Source organism: Chiroxiphia lanceolata, chromosome 20 (genome assembly GCF_009829145.1).
Source record: "Chiroxiphia lanceolata isolate bChiLan1 chromosome 20, bChiLan1.pri, whole genome shotgun sequence".
Lineage (NCBI taxonomy): Eukaryota > Metazoa > Chordata > Aves > Passeriformes > Pipridae > Chiroxiphia > Chiroxiphia lanceolata.
The window spans coordinates 8477871-8498744 of NC_045656.1; the positions used below are offsets into that span (position 1 = coordinate 8477871).

At 50.5% G+C, this 20874-nt stretch overlaps 1 protein-coding gene across 2 annotated transcripts in view; it reads left to right on the top strand.

The window, feature by feature from the left end:
- The first annotated feature begins 2343 nt into the window (after positions 1 to 2343).
- The window catches only part of RPH3AL (rabphilin 3A like (without C2 domains)), a 39824-nt gene continuing 21293 nt past the window's right edge, over positions 2344 to 20874 (top strand). Inside the window, exons 1-6 of one of the 2 annotated variants that reach the window (XM_032707529.1) lie at positions 2402 to 2428; positions 8718 to 8756; positions 9718 to 9829; positions 11148 to 11291; positions 13234 to 13363; positions 17224 to 17310. In XM_032707529.1, coding sequence (XP_032563420.1) covers positions 8720 to 8756; positions 9718 to 9829; positions 11148 to 11291; positions 13234 to 13363; positions 17224 to 17310 — 510 coding nt within the window. In that variant the 5' untranslated portion in view covers positions 2402 to 2428; positions 8718 to 8719. Of the gene's footprint in view, positions 2429 to 8717; positions 8757 to 9717; positions 9830 to 11147; positions 11292 to 13233; positions 13364 to 17223; positions 17311 to 20874 lie in introns of both variants that reach the window. The other variant, XM_032707530.1, reaches the window with a different exon arrangement.

Genomic DNA, 20874 nt, shown 5'->3' on the forward strand with positions numbered 1-20874 from the left:
ACTTTGGATCCTTTTGGTGTACAATAGGGCTGCTTTTAAACACCTGCAGTTCTTCCGAGGGACAACTTCACACCCATGAGTTTAGCAACTCTCCAGAAAAGGTGATTTTTTTTTTTTATTTTCCATCTTTGGAAGGATGTGCTGGTCCAAGGGTGACACAGGAGGCTGTTCCTGGTGTGCCAGTGTGTGCTGAGCTGAGAGGAGATGGGATCAGCTCAGGGCACCCACGGTGCCCCTGTCAGCAGCACTGGGAGGCCTGCAGGAGGAGGGGGAGAAGGTTTTTCTCTATTACTGTCCTTGTCACATTTAAAACCTCAGGCAGCTGAGATCTGGTGAATAATTCAGTGAAACTCATCATCGATAAAAGAGTGGTTTTGAAGGGTCCTTCGGGTGGAATTGGCAGTGCTGAGAAACGAGTATATTAAAAATTGACTTTGTGCTATGAAAGATCAAACTCGTATTTAGCCTTTAAATATTTTTTAATGTAATGTCATATTTATTCTCTCTGACTCCAGTTACCAGGGCCCAGCCTTGCAGTCAGACTTAGAAGATTCTGTGGTTCTGTGAGGATCCTGATGAGCAAATTCAGCAGCAGAAGGGATGCAGGCTCTGAGATGTGTCATTTCCCCGCCAGTACAGGTGGTTAAATAAGGTAATTTATCTTTTTCCTGAAGTTGGCTGAACCGTGTGTTTAATTTATTTATATTATTGACTGTGGAGGAACTACCCTGGTGTGAAATGTCATCGTCAAGTGCTTTCTTCCACAGAAATCCAGGCTCTGTGTTCATGCAAACTGCTTCCTCTGATGTATTTTTCAACAGTTGCCTAAACCGAAAAGCAAAATATATGCTCAGACTTGAATTCCATTTAAGTGAAAGGTGACTGAGGGTCCCTCAGCTTCTCCTGAGGTCTGGTGGATGTGTGGAAATGATGGGGCTTTTAGGGCCTGCAGATTTCTCAAGAGCAGGCTCTGAACAGAGAGTGAAAACACAGGCTAAGGATTTATTTTTTCTTCCTTCCTCTTTTCCTCCTGTCACATGGCAAATTTACTCACAGCATCCATTGGACATTTAGACAGTAATGAGCCTGAATTTCTGTGTTCTCGGGCTTGTGCAAAGGACTAATTGTGTTCCTGTGACTTTCTGTTGACTCGCTGCATGATCTCAGGTTGTCTCTTCACAAGACCAAATTTTGCTGCTGTTACCAGCAAATGTTATTGGGATCACTCAATAGATTTGGACCCTTCAGTTTTAAAATTTCCAAGCTCCCCGTGGCTGTCCTGGGGCTGACTTGGCAGGTCACCTTTTGCTCTTGGTTTGAACATTTTTTTCTTACCCATGAAAAGTTAATTTTTGTGCTGAGCTTCCGTTTTTCTGTGATTTGTTTGTTTGTTTCTTAAGGTTTGGGGGTTTTTTTGTTTGTTTGTTTAACTTCGAGGTCTTGAGTTTGGGGTTTTTTGTTTGGTTTTTATGGTTTTTAGGTTTGTTTTGTTTGGGTAGGTTTGTGTTTGGGGCTTTTGTTTGGTTGGGTTTTTTGTTTCGTTGGAGGTTGTTTCACTTGTTTCTGTTTTGAGGGTGGGGTTTCTTGGTATTGTTTTGGAGAACTCCTTGTTTGGGGTTTCTTCGGGTTTGTTTTGGTACGGCCTTTCCTTGTTTATAGTTTGGTGCTTTTCTTCCCCATGGGTGTTTTGGGACACACATGTGGCAGTGCCCGCTGCCCTGCTCTGCTCCCAGCACAAATCTGGCTGTGCCCACAACCCCTCCAGCCTCTCCCAGCACACATCTGGCTCTGCCTGTATCCCTGCCATCCCTTCTCGGCGCACATCTGGAGGTGCCCAGAGCCCCACACAGGTCCCGGTGCGCAGCTGGTGTGCCCACATCCCCACTCCCAATGCACATCTGGCTGTGCCCACATCCCCTCCGGCCGCTCCCAGAGCACATCTGGTCGTGCCCACATCCCCCCCGGCCTGTCCCGGCGCACATCTGGCTTGTGCTTGAATCCTCCCCACCCTCTCCCGGCGCACCTCTGGCGGTGCCCGCATCCCCTCCGGCCGCTCCCAGCATACACACATCTATGCCTGCACCCCCGTTCCTCTCCCGGCGCACCTCTGGCGGTGCCCGGAGCCCCGCACAGGTCCCGGCGCACATCTGGCTGTGCCTGAACCCCCTCCGGCCGGACCCAGCCGCACATCTGTCCGTGCTCCCGGCGCGCCTCTGGCGCTGCCCGCATCCCCTCCGGCCGCTCCCAGCGCACACACACATCCACCCGTGCCCGCAGCCCCCGCCGGGGCCGGTCGGTGGCCGCCAGGGGACGCGCGGGGGGCGGGCGGGGGCGGTGCGGGAGCGCTCCGGGTTCGCTCCGTTTCCGCCTCGTCCCGCCGGGGCAGCGGCGGCTCCGCGGAGCGGCCGCGACCGAGGCCCGAGCTCAGGTGGAAGCCGCGCCGGGGACCGGGCGGGGCGGCTCGGCTCAGCTGAGCTTACTTTAGCTTAGCTTAGGTTAAGCTCGGCTCGGCGCGGCTCTACCGGGGCCTCACGGGCGCTCCGGGCGGAGTTTGAGCAGAGTTTCAGGGCTCGGTCCCTACCGGCTGCCAGGTACGTGTCGCTCCAAGGAAAGGGCCGTGCCCGTGGGTACGGGTGGGCTGGGACCGGGGAGCTTTGAGGAGGGGCCTGGGCACTCAGAGCCGGCGCTCTACAGGTGGGAGAGTCTCTGTGAAAGGCTGCGGAGAGAGGAACAGCGGGGTGAGCCGCACAGGGCTGATAGCCTGGATGTGCCCTGTGCAGCCTCCTCTGGGGGTTGGGTGATCTCCAGAGGTCCCTCCCCACCCCAGCCGCTCTGTGAATTCAGGTGGAATTCAGCCCCCTGAAGTGGCAAAGGTGTGGAGGGAAACAAGCCCGAAGTGGGAGGTTAAAAGCGACGTGTTCCGTGGAAAAAATTATCAGCCACGTCTGTTTGGGCTCCCGCGTGTCGTGGGGTGGGGACAGCCACGTGCACCTGATGCAGGATGGACTGCTGTGGTTCTTGGGCACTCTGGCACAGGGTGGTGGTGCTGTTGTATGTGCCCCCCTCAGAGTTTTTGGTTTGCTTCAGGTTGGGTCAGGTACTCTCCAGGGCCTGGTCAAAGTCCATGACTTTTCTTTTTGCTTGTACCAACAAAGGGTGATAAAGGTCTTTGAAGTGGCTGTGCTTGTGTTGTTCAAAAGCTTCCTAGGATGCCTAAAACCAGTACTGTACCTTAAGGATGCTGAGAAAGGCTATTTCATCCTCCACATGTGTTGGCAGTCCTGTGGCTCAGAGCTGTGCTGGACAGGGAGTTTTTGGCAAGGCCTGGGGTCAGGCTGCTCAGCAGAGTTCCTCCACTGTCCATGAGCTGTGTTTTTCCTGTTTCACTTGAGGTTACCTGTGGAACAGGCTGGCATGTGGTTCTTCTGCAAGGGATTCCTTGGCATACACGGGCCAGTGGTTCCCTACTATGTCCAATTTTTTCTAAGAAACCTGATGCTTCTCTAGAGGCCGGGAGGTGCGGATTGCACACGACAACCCTCAGCTAAGGCCTCCTGAGCTTTTTAGCATATCAGAATAGTGAAATGAGTTTCTCTAATTGGCCATTTAGATGCTAATTTGCTTCTCCTAGGCCTCTGCCAGATCAACCTGCCCCAGAACGTGAGTCAGAAAGAGCCCTGCTGTCTTCATGAATTATTCACTTTGCATAACGCACCTGCCTGGCTGGGGATCAGGAGGAAATAAGTCCAAAGTCTGATAAATAAAGATATACCTTGGCAGGTGGAACAGTGCTGGCTTTTCTCCCCAGCATCACAGGGTGCTGGGGCGCCGAAGACTGATTTTCTTGGGCAAAAACCGGTTTTTTTTATAGCTTACCATATATCAAGTAGCCACACTAACAAGTGCCTCTCATTAATAAAGGGTTGTTGGTACTGTGTGTCGGCTTTCCTGTAGAGCTGATTTTATCTTCCCACTTGTAGGACTGTCAGGGACCTCCAGGGCATTGTATTTTATAAACTCTTTATAAGCTCCATCCTAAAAGCAGTTAGGCTTCTTGTCACTGCTGCCAGGATTGGGAAGCAGCTCTGGTGTATGGAAACATTCTTTGTTTTCCTCTCAAACCTCATCCTTACTTGCTCCTTTGCCAGCTTGGCCTTATGTGATAACGACACCTCTCAGTTGCTGTGTGCTGCAGCCAGTTGGTGTTTAATTTGGTCTGGGCCAACCAGAATTGACTGAATGAGGCTTTGAATGAGGTTGTGCCTGTTTTGCTGGCGCTGATGCTGCTTAGATTGAGCTTTCATGGTGAGACAGACTGGAAAAAGTCTGTCTGATTGGGTTCTTAAGTTGTTGTCCCAAAGCTTGCCAAGGCTTTGTGGTGTTTATTTGGACATTGTGTTTTGGCCCAAGCCACAGAGCTGCGAGTCAAGTCTGATCGTGTTGGATTCTTTGTGTCTCTTGGCTCTCCCTCGGCTGCTGAGGGTTTGTGCTGCTGTGAGGATTTGTAAGGAATGACAAAAGGCTGTTCCTCAGCTGTGCCCCTGTGCCTGGGTGTCTCCCTGCCTGAGAGAAGGGAGCAGGAGATGATGGGGATCACCTAGCTCCACTCTTGTGCTTCCTGCCTGCTTAGCCCTTATTAAAATCGTTTTATAGCATTTTATTGATGCTTACAGCAGGCTCCTGTGCCACTGAAGGGGCTGACGAACTGCCAGATGTAGGTGCGAACGGGCAGTTCAAAGTGGGTTGTGTGTGAGAAAAACTTCCATAAAGCCCTGATTCAGCCAGCACTTGTACAGCCACAGTTACTGCCCTGGTCTGGCTCTGAGACTTGGCCAGATCTTCAAAGTCAAGTGCGTGTCTTCTGCCACGTTTCGACAGCCCCGAGAGTTATTCCGTCGCTTCAAAACAGCCGTGTGCTTTGAAATACAACCGTGGCACTGAGATCTTTAAATCACGAGGGGAAGACTTGCGTCTGGAGTAAATGGCCTTTCCCTGCTTGCTCGCCCTTGTCTCCCCGGTGTCTGGGAGGAAAAGGGACGGGCCGGTGGGCGGGAGGCAGGGGCTGGGTTAACCTTATCAATCTCCGCCAGTCATTTACCCTCTGTCATAGCAACACGAGCAAACACTCACTTAGTTGCTAAGGTTTCCCGGGGATAATGGGGTCTGGTGAGCGGAGCAGAGAGTAATTACACTGCTTCTTTGAGGGAGCAGCCTCTAAAAGGAAAAACAGCCCAGCAGGTACCTGATGCAAACTGGGAGTCCTGGGGGAGGTGACGCCCTGGAAGCAGGCGGATTAATTACACCGGCACAGCACGCCTTGGGAACTGGGGACTTGTCCCTGGCCAACTGTTTAATTTTGATTTTTTTTTTTAAATGAAGTATTTAAAAAAAAAATTTGCCTAATTAATTTCCTATGAAAACAAATTAATGCAGACACGCGCTGCTCAGCTGAAATAAGCAGGCAAATGAAAGCTGACTGGAGAGCTCCTCACGGGCCTGTGTAGGATATTTTTGTATTTGCAGGGCTCTGAGGAATTAATGCTTCGTGGGCACCTGTAATCAGCCCAGCTGCAGGAGGGCTGGTGCAGGCTGTGCTGTCGCTGTGTGGGGAGGTGTTTCTGCTGCAGTGGCTGCCTCAATGTCGACAGGACCCTCCAGTTTTAACTTTGGTGTAGTCAAGGTAAAGTCAAAATGTGTTCGAGGTGGAGGAGCGGGGAAGGGACTTGGTGTAGCGAGATGGTGCTAAAAGTACTTGAGCTGAAAAAGCAAGCTGATAAATTTGGGATAGAAAAACGTTAGGGGTGTTAAATACAGAGCTGCAGCCTGGCTCACAGAGTGCATGATCCAGGAATCTCTGGAGGCTGAGAGGGTATTCTGGATTAGTATTGCTGTGTTGTGCTCTACTCTTACACTCTTCTTGAAGCATCTGCTCTTGGAGGTGGTCAGATAGCAGGTACTGTGCTCACTGGACCTTTGGCATGACCTGCTGTGACTGTGTTCTGTTACAGAGGTAAAGATACATGATGTTCAAGTTGCTGTTCTGCTGAGGAAAATGACCTTCTTTCGCAGGAGAGCCTGAAATTCTTTGAAGAGCATCAAGTCAAAGGGCTCTGTCTGCCTGCCCTCGTTCCCTTCACTCAGACCCCACTGGAAGACTTTTCCCTCCCAGACTGAAGTCACGTTCTCAGGTCCCCTGTTCTGTGGCTGAAGAGCACAAGTCTTATCATGGGGAGAGCAGAAGCAGAGCTACATCAGAGCTGCAGGCAGAAATGTGCTGGGTTCTGCATCCTCCAGGATGCTCCAGGCCCCATGTGAAGGGTTGGCTCACTGCAGGGCAGAACTCCTTCCGTGCAGAGCTCCCCTGTGCTTCTGTGCCCAGGGCAGCCAGGTGGACTCAGATTTAATGAGGTTTTGTTTCACATGACTTCCTCCATCACAGGAAAGGAACAAACAGGTGGAGTGCTTTTAAAGCAGGTCATAATATTGGTAAGAGCTCCCTTTTAATTCAAGTAAAAAGCAGAATCTTGGACTGGGAAGTTTTCTTTCTGTAACACTAAGTGACACTGGCTGCTTCTACCCTTCCTTAAGTCTGTTGAGAGGAGGACAGGGAGGGGATGGCTGGGTGAGGTAAGTGCTAACTGAGTATTTTTGAGAGAGAGTGCAAGAGATTGCAAGAGAGGGATGTTTCCCCACAGCCCATGGAAATGACTCCCCAGGCTGGTGTGGTTTTGCTATCTTGGTGTTTCTGATTCCACTGTACTTCTTGTCCTGTACAGAGATAAGAGGGAGGATGCTTCATCCCTTCCAGATGATGGAAACCACTCCTCTGGCATCATTCCCACGCCCATGAGAGATAGTCCTTTCCCTCCAGTCCTGCTTCTGCCCCAGCAGACTCTGTTCCATTCTTGTTTCCTTCTCTGAGGTAGTTGTGTCACTCCCCACCAGGCTTTTTTTCAGAGGCCAAGGTGCAAAGCCAACTGCAGAGCCAGCTTAGATGAGAGGAAACAGCACATCCTGATGCCACCAGAAGAAAATACTCCTGTAAATATTTCAGGGAATAATCTCCCTGAAGACTGTTTTGGGATATGATGGCTCTTCAGGCAATGTTTTTTATTCCTCCTCTCTTTGCAGATGGTGCTCAGGGAATGGTGGAGAACAGAAAGCGTATGCTGAGTAACAAGAGGCAAAAGAGCATGACATTGCTTGTTTTTGTTCAGTCACGCTGAGCAAAGCTCACTGTGCTGTAAGGCTGGAGAATGCATTTAGGTCTCTCCTGAGAAAAATGCTCAGCTGATGTGCTCTGTTCTGACTCGCCTTCAGCTCTGTTAGAGCAGATAAAGCTCTGCTGAGGAGGGGCAGATGTTTTCAGCACAGCTTTCCGCCCCGAAAGCTCAGCTGCTGGCAAAGCAAACTCCCCTGCCCTGGCTGTCATGTGGGGCTCGTCTCCAGCTCCAGTTTTTATGCTAAACATCCATCCCAGAGGCACCGAGTGCCACTCACGGTGTGTGCACTGAGCCTCGCCAGTGGACGCAGAGTGTGGGCTGTGCTATTCCTCAGGTGTGCCCGAGTGGGAGGGAGGAATACGTGGTGCAGCTGAAGAGTAATTTAATATATGCATATGTGTGGGGGGGCTACATGTGCATATAATCCTGTAACCACACATCACAGGCTTAGAAAATCTCTGGAAAATCCCAGGTCAGCCATTCTGTGTGAAATTGTAGCTTCTCTGTTCTTCTAACCCTGCCCCGGGGGCGGGAGCCGCTGTATTCTTTTGCTGCTCATGCTAGATTGCTCCCCTGTGTGTGAGCTGCTGGGGGATGTGTGTGGGGAAGGTGTTCTCTCCTCGCTTGAGATCGTGGAGAAGATTGAAAAGAGCACGAGGTGTTCTGGAACCAAATGGAAATGCAAACCCACAGCATGTGTAGCGCTGAGCAGAGCGGGGAAAGCACTTGGTAAATTGAAGGTGCCAGGGTTCAAGGATTTCTTCACTTTCAGAAGTGATCACCTTAACTAATGTAGTAAAGGTTTAAAAAATTGAAAGTGACACTTCTGTCTGTCCTTCCTGTCTCAACCCTCTTTCCTGCAGCTTCCTGTCTCCTCCATGCTTCACTTTGCTGTACAGTTCGGGTTGTGTTGAGCCCTCACCCTTTTTATAGATCTGTCCCCTTGCTCTGAAAGAAATCTGTGCTCCATGTGGAATTTTCCCTCTTCTCTCCTGCCTGTTGAAATCACTCCATTTTCAGACTCTTCCCAAAATTCAGGTGGTCAGAGAAGAGAGAACTGGTTCACTGTTAGTAGCTGGTTTGGCTCTCAGGGCTGCCGTGGGGTTTGGCAGGAGGGAGCTGTCAGTTCTCTGACACAGGTTAGTGTTTCTGTGCTGGGGGTGAGTGTGGCATGTGTGGCACGTGTAAGCTCAGCACAGGGAGGGAGGGAGGGATGTGCACAAGCTGTGTGTGCCTGTGTGACAGGGCCAAGGCCATCAGCCTGTGATGCCCCTGTGCATCTCCATGCAGAGAGCTCTGTGTGTCAGCAGCAGATAGCAAGGGTAGGTGCAGTACTGACCCACAGGCACTGCTGGGTAACTGTGCTGTGGGTTGAGACTGGAGCAAGTGTTTGCTCAGGAACTGCGGCACAATTGGCAGGGGATGCACCTTCCTGCCGTTGTATCTGATTTCTGTTTGCCAGCCAGCATTAAACACGTTATCTCTGCCCAGCAGGTATGGTTTCAAAGCTGGCAAGTGTCTGTTCTGGGGAAGGTAAGTATTAGTACCTGGAAATTTATGCATTAGGGCTTGTGAGACACTCACTCTGCTGGAGACCAAAGCCAACTGGTTAAAAGCTTGGTACATCAAGTCTAGTTGTGCATCCGTTGAAATCTTTTGGCTGTACCTGTCCCCTGGTGCTTTCCATTCACCCAGGCTGCTGTGGTAGGACTCACAAGTGCTTAGCTGCAAAGTTTCTTTGGGAATGTTTCTCCCATGAGCACAGGGAGGTTGGCTCTTGCTGCCTTTACTGATCAGTTCAGTGAAACTGTCACCGAACACGAGGAATCACTGGTGTGACCGTGCCAGGGACAGGAGCCACAGCAGGAGATCTGCTGCAAGAGGTGCTGTCTTCAGCATCAGAGAATGCAAACAAGCTGCTGTTGTAGGCTGTAGTTATAAATATCAAGCCATTATGGAGGCAGTTTTAATGAACTAAATGACTTGCCACTATTCATGCTGATTGTAGCGTGGGTTTTTGTTTGTTACCCCATTAAGAGGTAAAAAAGAAAAAGGCAACTATAGCTTCTTTATGTCCTTTTAGCATGGCTTTTTCTGTCAGAACTGCAGCATTGGGGCTCTGGAGGTGGGAAGGCAGAGATTATTCTTACAGACAACGCTTTTCTCTAGTTTGAAATGAAAAATCAGAACTGACAAAGAGTGTCTGGCTTTTTTTTGAGAGTACCATAAAATCTAAACTTCCAGCCTTGCCTTCAAGGTATTTCAAGATATTTATTAGCTTATATTTTATGAGGATGATGGTATGTTTTTATCGCTGTCTGTGGGTGAGAGTCTGTCTCCTTCCCCTGTGTGAGATGCCAGCAGATCACCTCCCTTTGGTTTGCTGGAAGAGTGGCCCTCTGGGATGGTTAATGAGGCTCTGCCAAGTGCTGCCCTGTGCTTTCTCAGGGGTGGAATGACAGCTGTGCTCCGTGCTGCTGTTTGCTTCTTCCAGGTGTGATCCCTGCCACTCCTGCCCAGCCTGGTGCCATGGCTGACATGATTTTTGGGAGCGGGACGGGCCAGTGGGTTTGCCCCAACGACCGGCAGCTGGCACTGCGAGCCAAGTGAGTCCTTGTCACCCTCCTCCTCTCCTTCCAGCCTCAGCTCTGCCCTGAATCCTTTCCTGGTGTCTGTGTGGAGCACTGGTCTGCTGTCCTGTCACACAGACCCTTCTGTACCCTGCCTGGTGGGACAGGAGCCTGCAAAGCTGGGGCTCAGGGCTGCCAGCCCGCCGTGGAATGTGCAGTGTGGTGGGAGTCCGTCCCACCAGCCCTCCCCTGGCTGAAAGGAAGGGCCTGGAGGCAGGCTGGTATCTCTGCAGCACCCTAAATATATTTGATAGCATCCCCCAGCTGCCAGCAGCGCTCTTTTGTTTTAGGAACTTGTCATTTGATCTCGTTTTCCCCTGAAGTTAAAATTGCTGCATAACCTAAAGTCTAAAAGGAGGGAGATGAGTCAAGCACTAGAACTGCATTTCTTTCTTGGATGCTTTCCTTCCCTGGCAGCTGGTACCATGCCTCTGCCACCTCTGCTCTTGCCTGAACCCCTGGGGTCATCCTGCTGCTGCAGAGTGTTGGAAAATAGGAGTGCACCCCATATTTTGGGGGGACTGCCTGGCTGTGAACAGTGCACACCTCTGCCACTTCTCCAGCCTGCACCTGAAAGCCTCAGTAAGACAGTTGTGCCAGAGAGTGCCCTGCATTCTCTTAGCAGCCATAACTTTATTCAGTGACCTCTAAACCCCTCCTGAATGGTAATTAATTGAGCTGTGAAAGCTCCTGCCTGTCGCCAAGTGAGCCAAGGAGAAACATCAGCTGCTGTGTGTGAGGCACAGAGGGAAGTGGCTTGCTAAAGTCCTCATGTGAACCTGGCTTAGACCAAGCAGGGAAGTTGCCAAATTTTTATTTCCAAGCATGCCCAGTGATTTGTGTGTTTGAAAGGAGGACCTTAGAAATGTGTGATCTGGAGGGAGGAGAATGCAGGTAATCCCTGTGTTTAGAAGTCTGCTGTTGGCATTTGTGGTGTCTGGCATCAGCACCCACCTCTCCAAGGGTACCCCCAGGAGTAGGGTAACCATTCCCAGGGGCACTGGTTTTCTTTATGGGCAGAGACAAACAAGATTGAGGGCTTGGAGTGGTGAAATACGAACTGGAGCAGAAAGGGAAGTGAGAGGGCAGGGAGAGACAGCACAGCACTTGGGATGCTGGAGGAGTGACGTGGTCAGTGAGAGGAGACTCCTGCTTTGGGCGTTAGTCATGGAACAGACCCCTCTGGCGGAAGGCTGACGTGGGTCTGTGCCTGGCAGGTTTGGCCTGTGGGGCAGGGCAGGGGTTTTGTGCTTTCCTTTCACAGCTGAATCCTGCCCTCCACCCCCTCCCACAGGCTCCAGACGGGCTGGTCAGTGCACACATTCCAGACTGAGAAGCAGAGGAAGACGCAGGCTCTGAGCCCGAAGGAGCTTGAGGTCATCCTGGAAGTCATCCGCAAGGCAGAGAAACTGGACATCATCGAGCAGCAGCGCATCGGGTACAGTCACGTTCATTTATCCCCTTCCCTCCCAAGGAAAGGTCAGCACAGACAGAGGGGTGGCTCTCCCACCTGCCTGACCTCAGCCTCCATCAGTCAGAGCATCCCTTAGGTCAGTTATTTTCTCCTCCCACGTTGCTTGTTTGGAGGTGACGAACACTGGGAAGGATGTGATGTTTTCCTTCTCTCCACATCTTGAGCTTTTCTCACCTCGGGGCTTGCTGAGGTTGCAGCCCTGACACAGTCCCTGGAAAATGCAGCCTGTGCTGAGGCAGCTGCCCCAGTGGCTCTGGAGGAGGCTGGGAAGATACCCAGTGCTGGTGGATGGATGGCTCAGAGGCCACTGCTGGCAGTGCAGTCAGGTTTTCCCTCGTCTGCACCAGTCCCCTGGGATTTTGCCTGGAGCAGTGAATGAGTTGATGTTCTAGTTGGCTGAGCCCTCTGGATGGGTTTGCTAGCTTGAATTATTTAATTTACAGGCATCCTTTTGCTGCTGCAGATTTCCATTTGCTTTCAGTCCTGCTGGCGGTCTGGCCTCAGCTGTGTCTGTGATCGTCCTGCACTACCTTAAAGCCAGGGAGTTGGGCAGTCCTGTAGCATTTCCCAGCAGCTTCTGTGCTCATAAGACAGGAAACCCCACTGACTCCCACCCCGTGTCCAGCAGGCCCAACTTCCTGCCTCTCCACTTCCCTGCACAGAGCGTGTTAATGAGGGCTGATGAGAACTGACAGTGAGGTTTCTGTGGTAAATGGGAGACCCCAGCAGCAGCCAGTGACCCTGAGGAGCTGGTTGTTCCTGTGTGGTGGTTGGTGTAGCTGCAGCAAGTGATGCTCTTGCTGTTCCTGTGCTGAAGCATTCTCTGAAATGCCTTTGTTAACTCCTGGGAGTTCTCTTGTGCCGAAGTCGAGGATCATAAATCCATTAATGATGGCTCGGTCTGGCTGTGCAGTCTGACCTCACCACCACAGGCAGAACCTCTTTCAAACAGACCTTACCTTCCTCTCAGTGTGGGGCTTGGTTGACGGGACATTAGCACTAATGAGGATGGGACTGCATGGATAGCAGCTCCTGCACACACATGGCTGTGGCTGGTCACTGCCACTGATAAATGGCCTGGCTGTTACTGTCCCCATCTACAAATGGATGCCTGAAAATTGCCAAGCAGTGATCTCGTGACAGCAGCCTTGCTCTGCATGCTCTCCACATCCTGCATCCTAATTGCTTATCCTACCTTCCTTCCCTTTCCTCATCCTGCTGCTATGGACATTGTGCATACATATGTGCTTCCTGTCTTCCAAGTGGGCTGTGGAACGAAGCAGGGAGCAGTTACTGGCATTCCTGTACTGCAGCCAGGCTCATTTTGGTCTGATGGCTTCAGTCTGGCCTTCCTGCTTCTAATGGGATGTGGGCAAGTCATGTGCCTGCAGTGCTGCTCTCAGGGACGTGTAAAAATGGAGAGGGCTTGGCAGGTCTAACTCCTCTGCCCTTTCCCAGTGCTTTTTGACTTGCCTTGCTCTGAGTATTAAAAGCTTTTCCTGCTCTACAAGCAGGAAATGTTTGTGCTGAGACTGTGGCCCCAGTGACACTGAGTTCCTGAAGCGGTTAGGATCAAGCTCTTTGTGTGAGCTCTCTGCCCACTAGCTGAGTCAGACCTCTCAGTGGTATTCCCAGTTTGATTATTATGAGCTTGGTGAACGTTGGTAGATGGGCTTACAGGGGTTTATATCTCCTGAAGACCAGGAGCCAGCTGATAGGAAGCACTGAGTACAGACACTGAAGTGAAGGTACATATGGTCCCAGCAAGGGGCCCAGAACTGCACAGGAGAGGCAGAGGTAGGCTGAGTCTGGAGCACAGTCTGCGGGTTTTTGGCAAGCCTCAGTACCAGGTGCTTCCATTTCCAAGGTGAGTGCTGTGACCTCTGCTCTGCCTCTCTCCCCGCAGGCGCCTGGTGGAGAGGCTGGAGAACATGAGGAAGAACGCGATGGGGAACGGGCTCTCGCAGTGCCTGCTCTGCGGGGAGCTGCTCGGGCTGCTGGGCAGCACGGCTGTCTTTTGCCAGGACTGCAAAAAGGTGGGTTTGGTCACACAGGTTCCTGCTGTTCCTGATGGCAGATCTGTCTAGGAAAGGCCACCAGGCCTCCTGGAAGCTGGATAACTCTGCACAGTTAACTTTGGCCCCACTTGTCTAGGTCGGTGCTGTCAGACCATCAGATTTTCTCTTGCTTGTCTTATTCCTCGGGATCCTAAAGTGCCTAAACTGCCCTTAGTACTGGGATGGGGTATCTCAGCTCCCCCTGCATCTCCCACTTGGGGACAGAAATGTACAATCATCAAAGTCAACTCATAACAGAGTCTGTGAGCTTTGCTGTGCCCTTAGACCTTGCAGCCATGCCTCTCTTTGAGAACTCAAGTCCACCCTCACTTTCCAAACCACTGTGAGTTTTCCAGCCCTGTGTTGTGTGTGTTGTTAACAGGACTTCATGGGTGCTGTTTGGGCACCAGTTTTTGGGGAGACCGCTGCTCTGCCAGCGCTCCAGGGACGACTGCTGCTGGTCTAGGCTCCGCAGCCAAGGGGTTAATCTGTATTGCTGTGGAGATGATGATCTCCAAGGCAACCACCTTATCCTGCCTCTGCTGGGAGGCTGGTTTTTCTGCACTTGAAGCCCATCTTTCCCTGGGGAGACACCTCTGTAAGTTATTCATCTCAGCGTGTTACCTGTGCAGGGCTGAGGGTACCTGCTGTGTGCTGGAGTGTTTCTGACTCGATGGTGGTTGGGTGGAAGGGAGCAGCCTGTGCTGACTCTGTCCCTGTTGGGTGCTGGCATCAAGGAGACACTTACCAGTGTCACCCAACCTGTCACCGAGGAGATGTCCTGTGGAGCCCACAGAGTAAAACCTGCAGCTTTACTGTGGAGTGCTCTGTGTTGGCACCTCTGTGGTTAAGGGGCCGTGCAGGCCACGGTGGAGAACGTTCTGTGCTGGCAGTGCTGGAGTTAGTGAGATGCAGTTCTCATGCAGAGCAGGCTGCCAAACTGGGGCTGCACTGGTCCACAGTTGGCTGCAGCATTGCTCTTGAAGCTCTTGTGGGAGAGGGAAGGGAGGTGGGTGTCCCATGCAGTCAGACCCGAGGTCCCAGCACCCTTCCATCACACTTGCAGGGCTGGGAGCTGCTGGGAGCTGTGCTGTCTCTGCTGTCAAGTGGGTTTCTCCACCGGATCCAGTTTGCAGAAATAGCTTGACTGATGCAGGGATTATGCAGAAGATTCCTTGTAAGGCAGTGTCTGGGAAAGGAAATGCAAATCTTTGAGTGCCTGGGTCCTAAACCAGGGAGAAAGTAGCTCTTGAGGAAGGGGTGGGGAAGGAAGCAGCAGTAGAGTACTGGGAAGTGAAAGGTCTGGTTTGAATGGGAGCTGTGGGGCAGCTCTGAGAGGAGCGTGGTCTGTGTGCACGTGGCCTGTGGAGAACGGGTGGCAGACAGGAGACGCAGGCTGCTTCCTGTGTTTCAAGCATGTGGAATAACAGGATGTGCTGTATTCCCGCCTTCTTCCCCTGGCAGTTCTGCTCTCACCTTGTCAGAAGCCAGCTAGGTCATGTTGCCACAGGGCTTTCCAACCTCCCTCCTGTGAGCCCAGTACACTGCTGAGGAGGCAGAAGCTGATTCAGGCACTTCCCAGCCTTTTCCATTTGCAGCTGCAGACAGGAACCCCCAGTTGGTGGCACAGCATGAGCCTGAGGCTCTGGGAGGGCTGTCACCAGAAAAACCCAGGGAAAGGATGGGTTTTTGTCTTTATGGTTATTCACTTTTTGTTTGGAGTCTGTTGGGCAGTTCAGGAGCATTCATATCCAGGTTGATTTAAGGTGAGACCCTACTTTTCCTGCGTGCCTTTTGCAGCTACTTGCAGCTTGGCTGCACTTTTCAGCTGTGTGCAAGCCTAGGGCAGTGCTGCCTGGGTGCCCTGGGCTTCTCCCCTTGCTCCTTTTTAATGTTGTGGAGTGAACTTAGGGAACAGTCACCCCTCCAGCAGAGCACACAGAGTGAACTCCTGCTTCAAGCTTGTTCCCTCTTGTCCAGGGACATCCATCACTTGTGCAGTGCTGTATGCAATAAGCAATTTGTCAGGGAATTATGGATTTTTAAAGTTCGTATTTTTCTCGCAGGCAGTGCTCTGTTACCATCTCATTGCAGGCTGTTTAATTCAATAACTGGAATTGTAATGATGCATCTGAAACATAGCAAAGAATTTACCCTCGGCAGGCCCCTTCTGCTGAATGGAGGTTCTTGCATTTCTTGTAGCCCGACGGATTTTTCTAAGTGCTGCATTCTGCTTTATGAAGAATGCTTTTAATATTAGTTTTTATTATCTTGGAAATGAAGCCATTATGCCAAGACAAAGATGCATGCAAATCCAGGTGTGTTAACAATAGCAGGAGTTAGACAAAGCAGTGTGCCGTTTACCATGCAGAGGGTATCCTGTATAAAAGGTGAAGTGTGAGTAGGAGAAGAAAGTGCTTTGTCTTGTATTTAATGAGAAATGGGGCTGCATTTAATGTCCTTGATTTTTATGTCTTCTTCTGAGGGGTTGTGAGTGATGCTCAGTTTTCCAGCTAGTCTGCAGAGAAGGGGAGGGGGAAAGCGCCGTTCTATATTGGAATTTTGAAAATTTACGGTTGGGAGTAAAATCGGTTGGAAGCTTCCACTAGAGGGAGCGTTTGAATGTGCTATTCGTGTGGGGATTGGGATCTTTGAGGGTATTTCAAACTGAGTTCCTCCCTCAGATTTTGGTTTGAGGCAGGGAGAATTGGGGGTAGCTCGGGTGGTGTCTGCTAATTGAATCTGCAAATCCCCCTTGGCTTGAGTTTTGATGCGCCAGACCCAATAGGTTGTTCCTTGTTTCCCTGTGAGAATGAGGGCAGGAACAGCAAGATGGAGAAGAGCACCAACCTCTGTGGGGGCTGCTGGTGCCTCCCTGCTTTCTGTGCAGCATGAGTTGGGAACAGACCTTCCTCTGGACTACACTGACCAAAACAGTTGGGTGTTTATTCTGCCTCAGGTGCCATCATTCTGCAACTCTCCTCCTCCAGACCTGGACACTGGGGGCTGACTGAGCCACTGAGACCTTTGTCCCTGGACACAGACCTCCAGGCTCATGGAAGCCTGGTTAGGGGGATATGTAAGACCTTACTTGGGGATATCAAATTCTCATGTATTTCTCAGCAAGGTTTTGCTCTCCAGAGCCCTCTGGCGAGTGGCTTTTGCTCTGTGAGGATCAAAGAATTCATCCAATTTCTCATTCAAGCTGTATGCCAAGGCTGATAGGCATCAGCTTCATTATATAATATTAGGTGATTCAGGTTGTAAATGGCTTGTAATGCCAGCGGAGACATGAAAGGTCCCTTGTGCAGCAATAAGGGCTGTCAGGCATTCAGGAAATGTGAGTGTAGCTGTGGTCCTGCCCACTTCCTAAACACCACAAATCAATAGCAAGGAGCATGTGGTGAACTGGAGGGGAAGCTGTGGGGTTTAAGACTGTGTGTGTGAGGGAGGGGAGGATTTCCAGTCTTGTACTTGGTTACAGCTGCTTTCCATGCTACAGAGATTGGGTTTAGGATTCAGAGGAATAAAAAAAAAACCATTCTGGAAATATGTCTGTGGGTCATGAGGTTTGATTTGCCCTGTGCAGTTCTTTCTCTGGAGTCAAGGGCTGTGCTGTAGGTTTGCCTTTGTCTCATGTCCATATAGATCTGAAGCAGCTTCCTGCAATGAATGGTTCTCCAGGATAAATAAGAAAACTGTGCCGTGTTTAGGTTTCTAAGGAAAGCAGAACAGAGCTCTTGGGAGAGGTGTTTCTCATCCTTCTCTCTCCCAGGGGCTCTGTGGCTGTGGGGAGTTGCCAACACCACTTTGTTTCTCTCTCTCTCTCCTTGTTTCAGAAAGTTTGCACCAAGTGTGGAATAGAAACCATTGGAGCCCAGAAACGTCCTCTTTGGTTGTGCAAGATCTGCAGTGAACAGAGAGAGGTAAAATACATCTGTGGAGAGATGGGGCTCAGCAGCTTTCACCTGCCTGCCCCAAGTCTGTGCGGAGCCTGCCTGAGCTCTTCCCTGTGCCTCCACACTTGTGAGGCAGCTTGGGATGGGGTTGGGGAGGCTTGGCTGGAGGCCAGGCAGGCTCAAACACACACAGTGGTGACAACTTTGGTTTATGAGGGGGTGGAGGAGAAAAACCTCACTGGCACCTGGAGCCTGTATGGCTTTGTGGAATTTTTCTAGCCATGGCCATAAAGAGACTGTTACCTTACACTCTTTCCCTCCTGGCTCTGTGGCAAATAAACTTGGCTAACTGTTTTTTTTAATACAGCTTCAGAGATGTAGAGCGTAACTGCAATATTTGTCCCTCTAAAAATAACTAGGATTGCAGCTTTTAAATCTGTTTTCCTCCCTGCCTGCAAAATCCCATAACTTGCCAGTGTGAGACTTATAACACACAGCTCTCTAGATTTTTATATCCTTCATCCTCGACTTTGCACTGCAAAAAAATAATGGGCTGCCTCAATTCTTGTCTACCAGCCAGCATCCACCAACATCAGGGCTCGCTGCTCTGTGGTGAAGTCCACGAATTTGTTCTGTGATCACAGACAGATTTTCACTCGTTCCCATCAATCTATTTTGGTCTTTTGCTTGTGGTCCTTGAGCATCAATCCAGTGCAGCTGTTTCTGACCAGCACAACTGAGTGTGTAACCTGGGTGCTCTGCTAAATCAGTTTTTGAGGCGTAGTGACAGCGTTTGTGCAGGTGTTAGAGAGGCAGAAATTTATTTTTTTTATACTAGTTGCGGAAACTCAGCATTGCTTGGGTTTTCCGCTGGAGGGGATTGTTTGTGTGGGAGCACTCACAAAGCCTGTGTTCAGGCAGGATGAGGGATACATAACTTTTGAACGGCAGTGTGGGTAGGGCAGGCAGAGCTCCTTGGGTTTTGATAATAATTTGATACACTGAATCATCCAGATGTTTTGAATTCCGGACAGAGATCCCAAAATAGAGAGTGAGGCAGGTGTATGTATTTTCTGTGCTCTGCAGGGAAATGGGTATGGGGCTAAAATTTACTTTATTTCTTTTGGTCTGTTTTTTTCTGTGTTTTTTGTTTTTTATTTATCTCAGTCTGTACAACTGGGTTTTTTCCTATTTCTTCAAAAAATGATAAAGAACCCTGGTCCCTGGACAGAGAATATTAACCTGTCTGGTATGTGTTACCTGCGGCCAGTGTGTGAGGGTACGATAACCTTCAGCACTTGCTCTCTCTGTGAAACCTGAGATACAACCAAAGTGCTTTCCTGATGGAAATGGATGGAACTTTCCTTCTTAGACTAACTAAAATATAGCCCCATCTTGCCTCCCAGCTCTAAGCTTCTGCTTTGTTTTTCTATTCTCTTTAAGGTCAGTTCAGGTCTGTCTCCTTTCTTGTTTGTGATGGTGCTGGTGCCCTGAACAGGAGAAGGTTGGAAGGGTCACAGTGTGGACACGCAGCCAGACATCAAGTCATACATCCCCTCTGTCCTCCCACATGCCCTGCCTTTATTTTGAGGGAATTGGGAATTGAGAAATAGCAGAAGCCTTGAGGCATGTCAGCCAGGGCAAGGAAGTTGAGGCAAATCAGAATAAATGCCTGGAAAGTGACTTTGATCAGTGGCTTTGGTCTTCCCTAAGTGTGTGAGGAGGAGATGAGGCTCTTGGGCTTCAGGCTGATGGCTGGTACAAGTGCAGTCTCTGAAGCTGGTTCAGGTGTAATGATATTACTGGGCATGCACTAAATTAACGGGTTTCTTTTAAGAGCGTGTGTTGACAACCAGTGCCTTGTTGGTGTCTGTTTCTGTGGTCTGACTCTGTCTCGTGTTGCCCTCTGCTCTGGACCAAACCCATTTGGCCATGCTCTTTGCTGCAGGTGATATTTGCTGTCGATGAGTGCAGATGGATGTCTGCTCTTTGGGATCAGATAGCCTCATTTCTGTCTAACCTCTGAATTCCTCATGTGGTGATTAGGTATCAGCCCCATTTTATTTCCTGGAATCCAGGCAGAGAGCTTCAGGAATGCCCTGGAGTACTTAGGGTTGTGTGATGGAGTAACAAGTCCATATCACCCTTCTTCTCTCCCCTTGTCAGTGCACAGCATGACTGAGCAAGGTTCTCCTTTAGCCAACCAGATATGGACTTAAGGAAGGCTGGTCCCAGGCCACAGACCTCTGGCAATGCCTAAACTTGACCACTGTAGTGGGTGAGTGTTTGATACTGGTGCAGAGTCCCCCTCCCCAGGTGTGTGATGGGATGTGGTGTTTCCAGGTGAGGTGGTTCCCTGCACATCAGCACTTTGATTGCCGTCTGATCTTCTGAACCACCGCTCCAGCTATTTGGGCATGATGTTGGTGAAGCTCTTGACTCTCTTAGTGAGAGACTGCCAGGCACTGAAGTGGGAAGGGGAGGTCATTTGGAAACCCAAGTGGACTAAATGGTGTTGGCTGGAGTTAATCAGCGTCATCTGGCTGGAAGGAGAGCCTTGGACTGTAATTGTCCCCCTTAGCCTCTGCCATGCACTGAGTGAGCACTTGTGTCCCACCAGGCTCTCAGGCCAGGATGGTGGGGTGGGACATTCCCATGTACTAGCTAACAGCTGCAGTGTGGGGCATTGTTCCTACATGCCAAAGCTTTCATCCCTCCACCTTCCTTATCATTATTTATCCCTGCAGGCTTGGTTTAAACCAGCGTAAGTTTAGTGACATGTGGCAGTCATTTCCCCCTTTTGCCGTGTGGACAGAATCTGAGCTGGCTCCAGTGATGATTAAATCATCACTTTGCCTGGGTCAAATGAAGACAGAAGTAGCAAGCTGTTGTTTAGATGAGTTCTTCAGCTGGAATCGAGTGCTTGGTGTCCACAGATCCCTTTGGGAATCCCAGCCTCAGCCACTCAGAGGTGTTCCATGCTGCTTTCTGCTTCCTTGAAAACCTCCACTGGGAAGCCTGTGCTGCATAGCGATGAGGAACAACTTGCTCTGACACTGTCTTATTTCTGGAGAGTGGAGGCGATTAATGGGCTCTGCCTGCTGCTGTGCATCCCAGTGATCCAGAAACAAAGCAGAGCCTTTGGCACTGCTGGAGCTGCCGTGCGGGATGGGCGCAGGGTGAGGGTCTCCAAGGGGCCAGGAGGAGCTGGGAGGAAAGTACTGTGTTCTAATGTGGCCAGGACCTGACAGGGCCTGGATGTTCCTCTTGGCAAAGAGAGCATCCCCAAGGACCAGCAGACAGTCCTGCATCAATAGTGCATCTCTTCTTCCTGAAATAAGATAGAGCTCACCTGCTGCAGGCCAGAACTGGCCTGTTGGAGATTCCACTTGTCCCAGGTGTTTGCAGAGGCAGCTGTGGAAAACCCTCTTTTGTTCTTCCAGGATTCTGTGGTTGTTTTTCTTTGCAATGTCTTCAGAGGTCAGTGGAATTAAAGCAGATGTGGATTGTGATTAAGTGTTCCTGCAAGCAAGGGTAGAAACAAATTTGATCAAGCTTCCATTCAGCTTTGAGGGCAAGACTCTCCCTTCC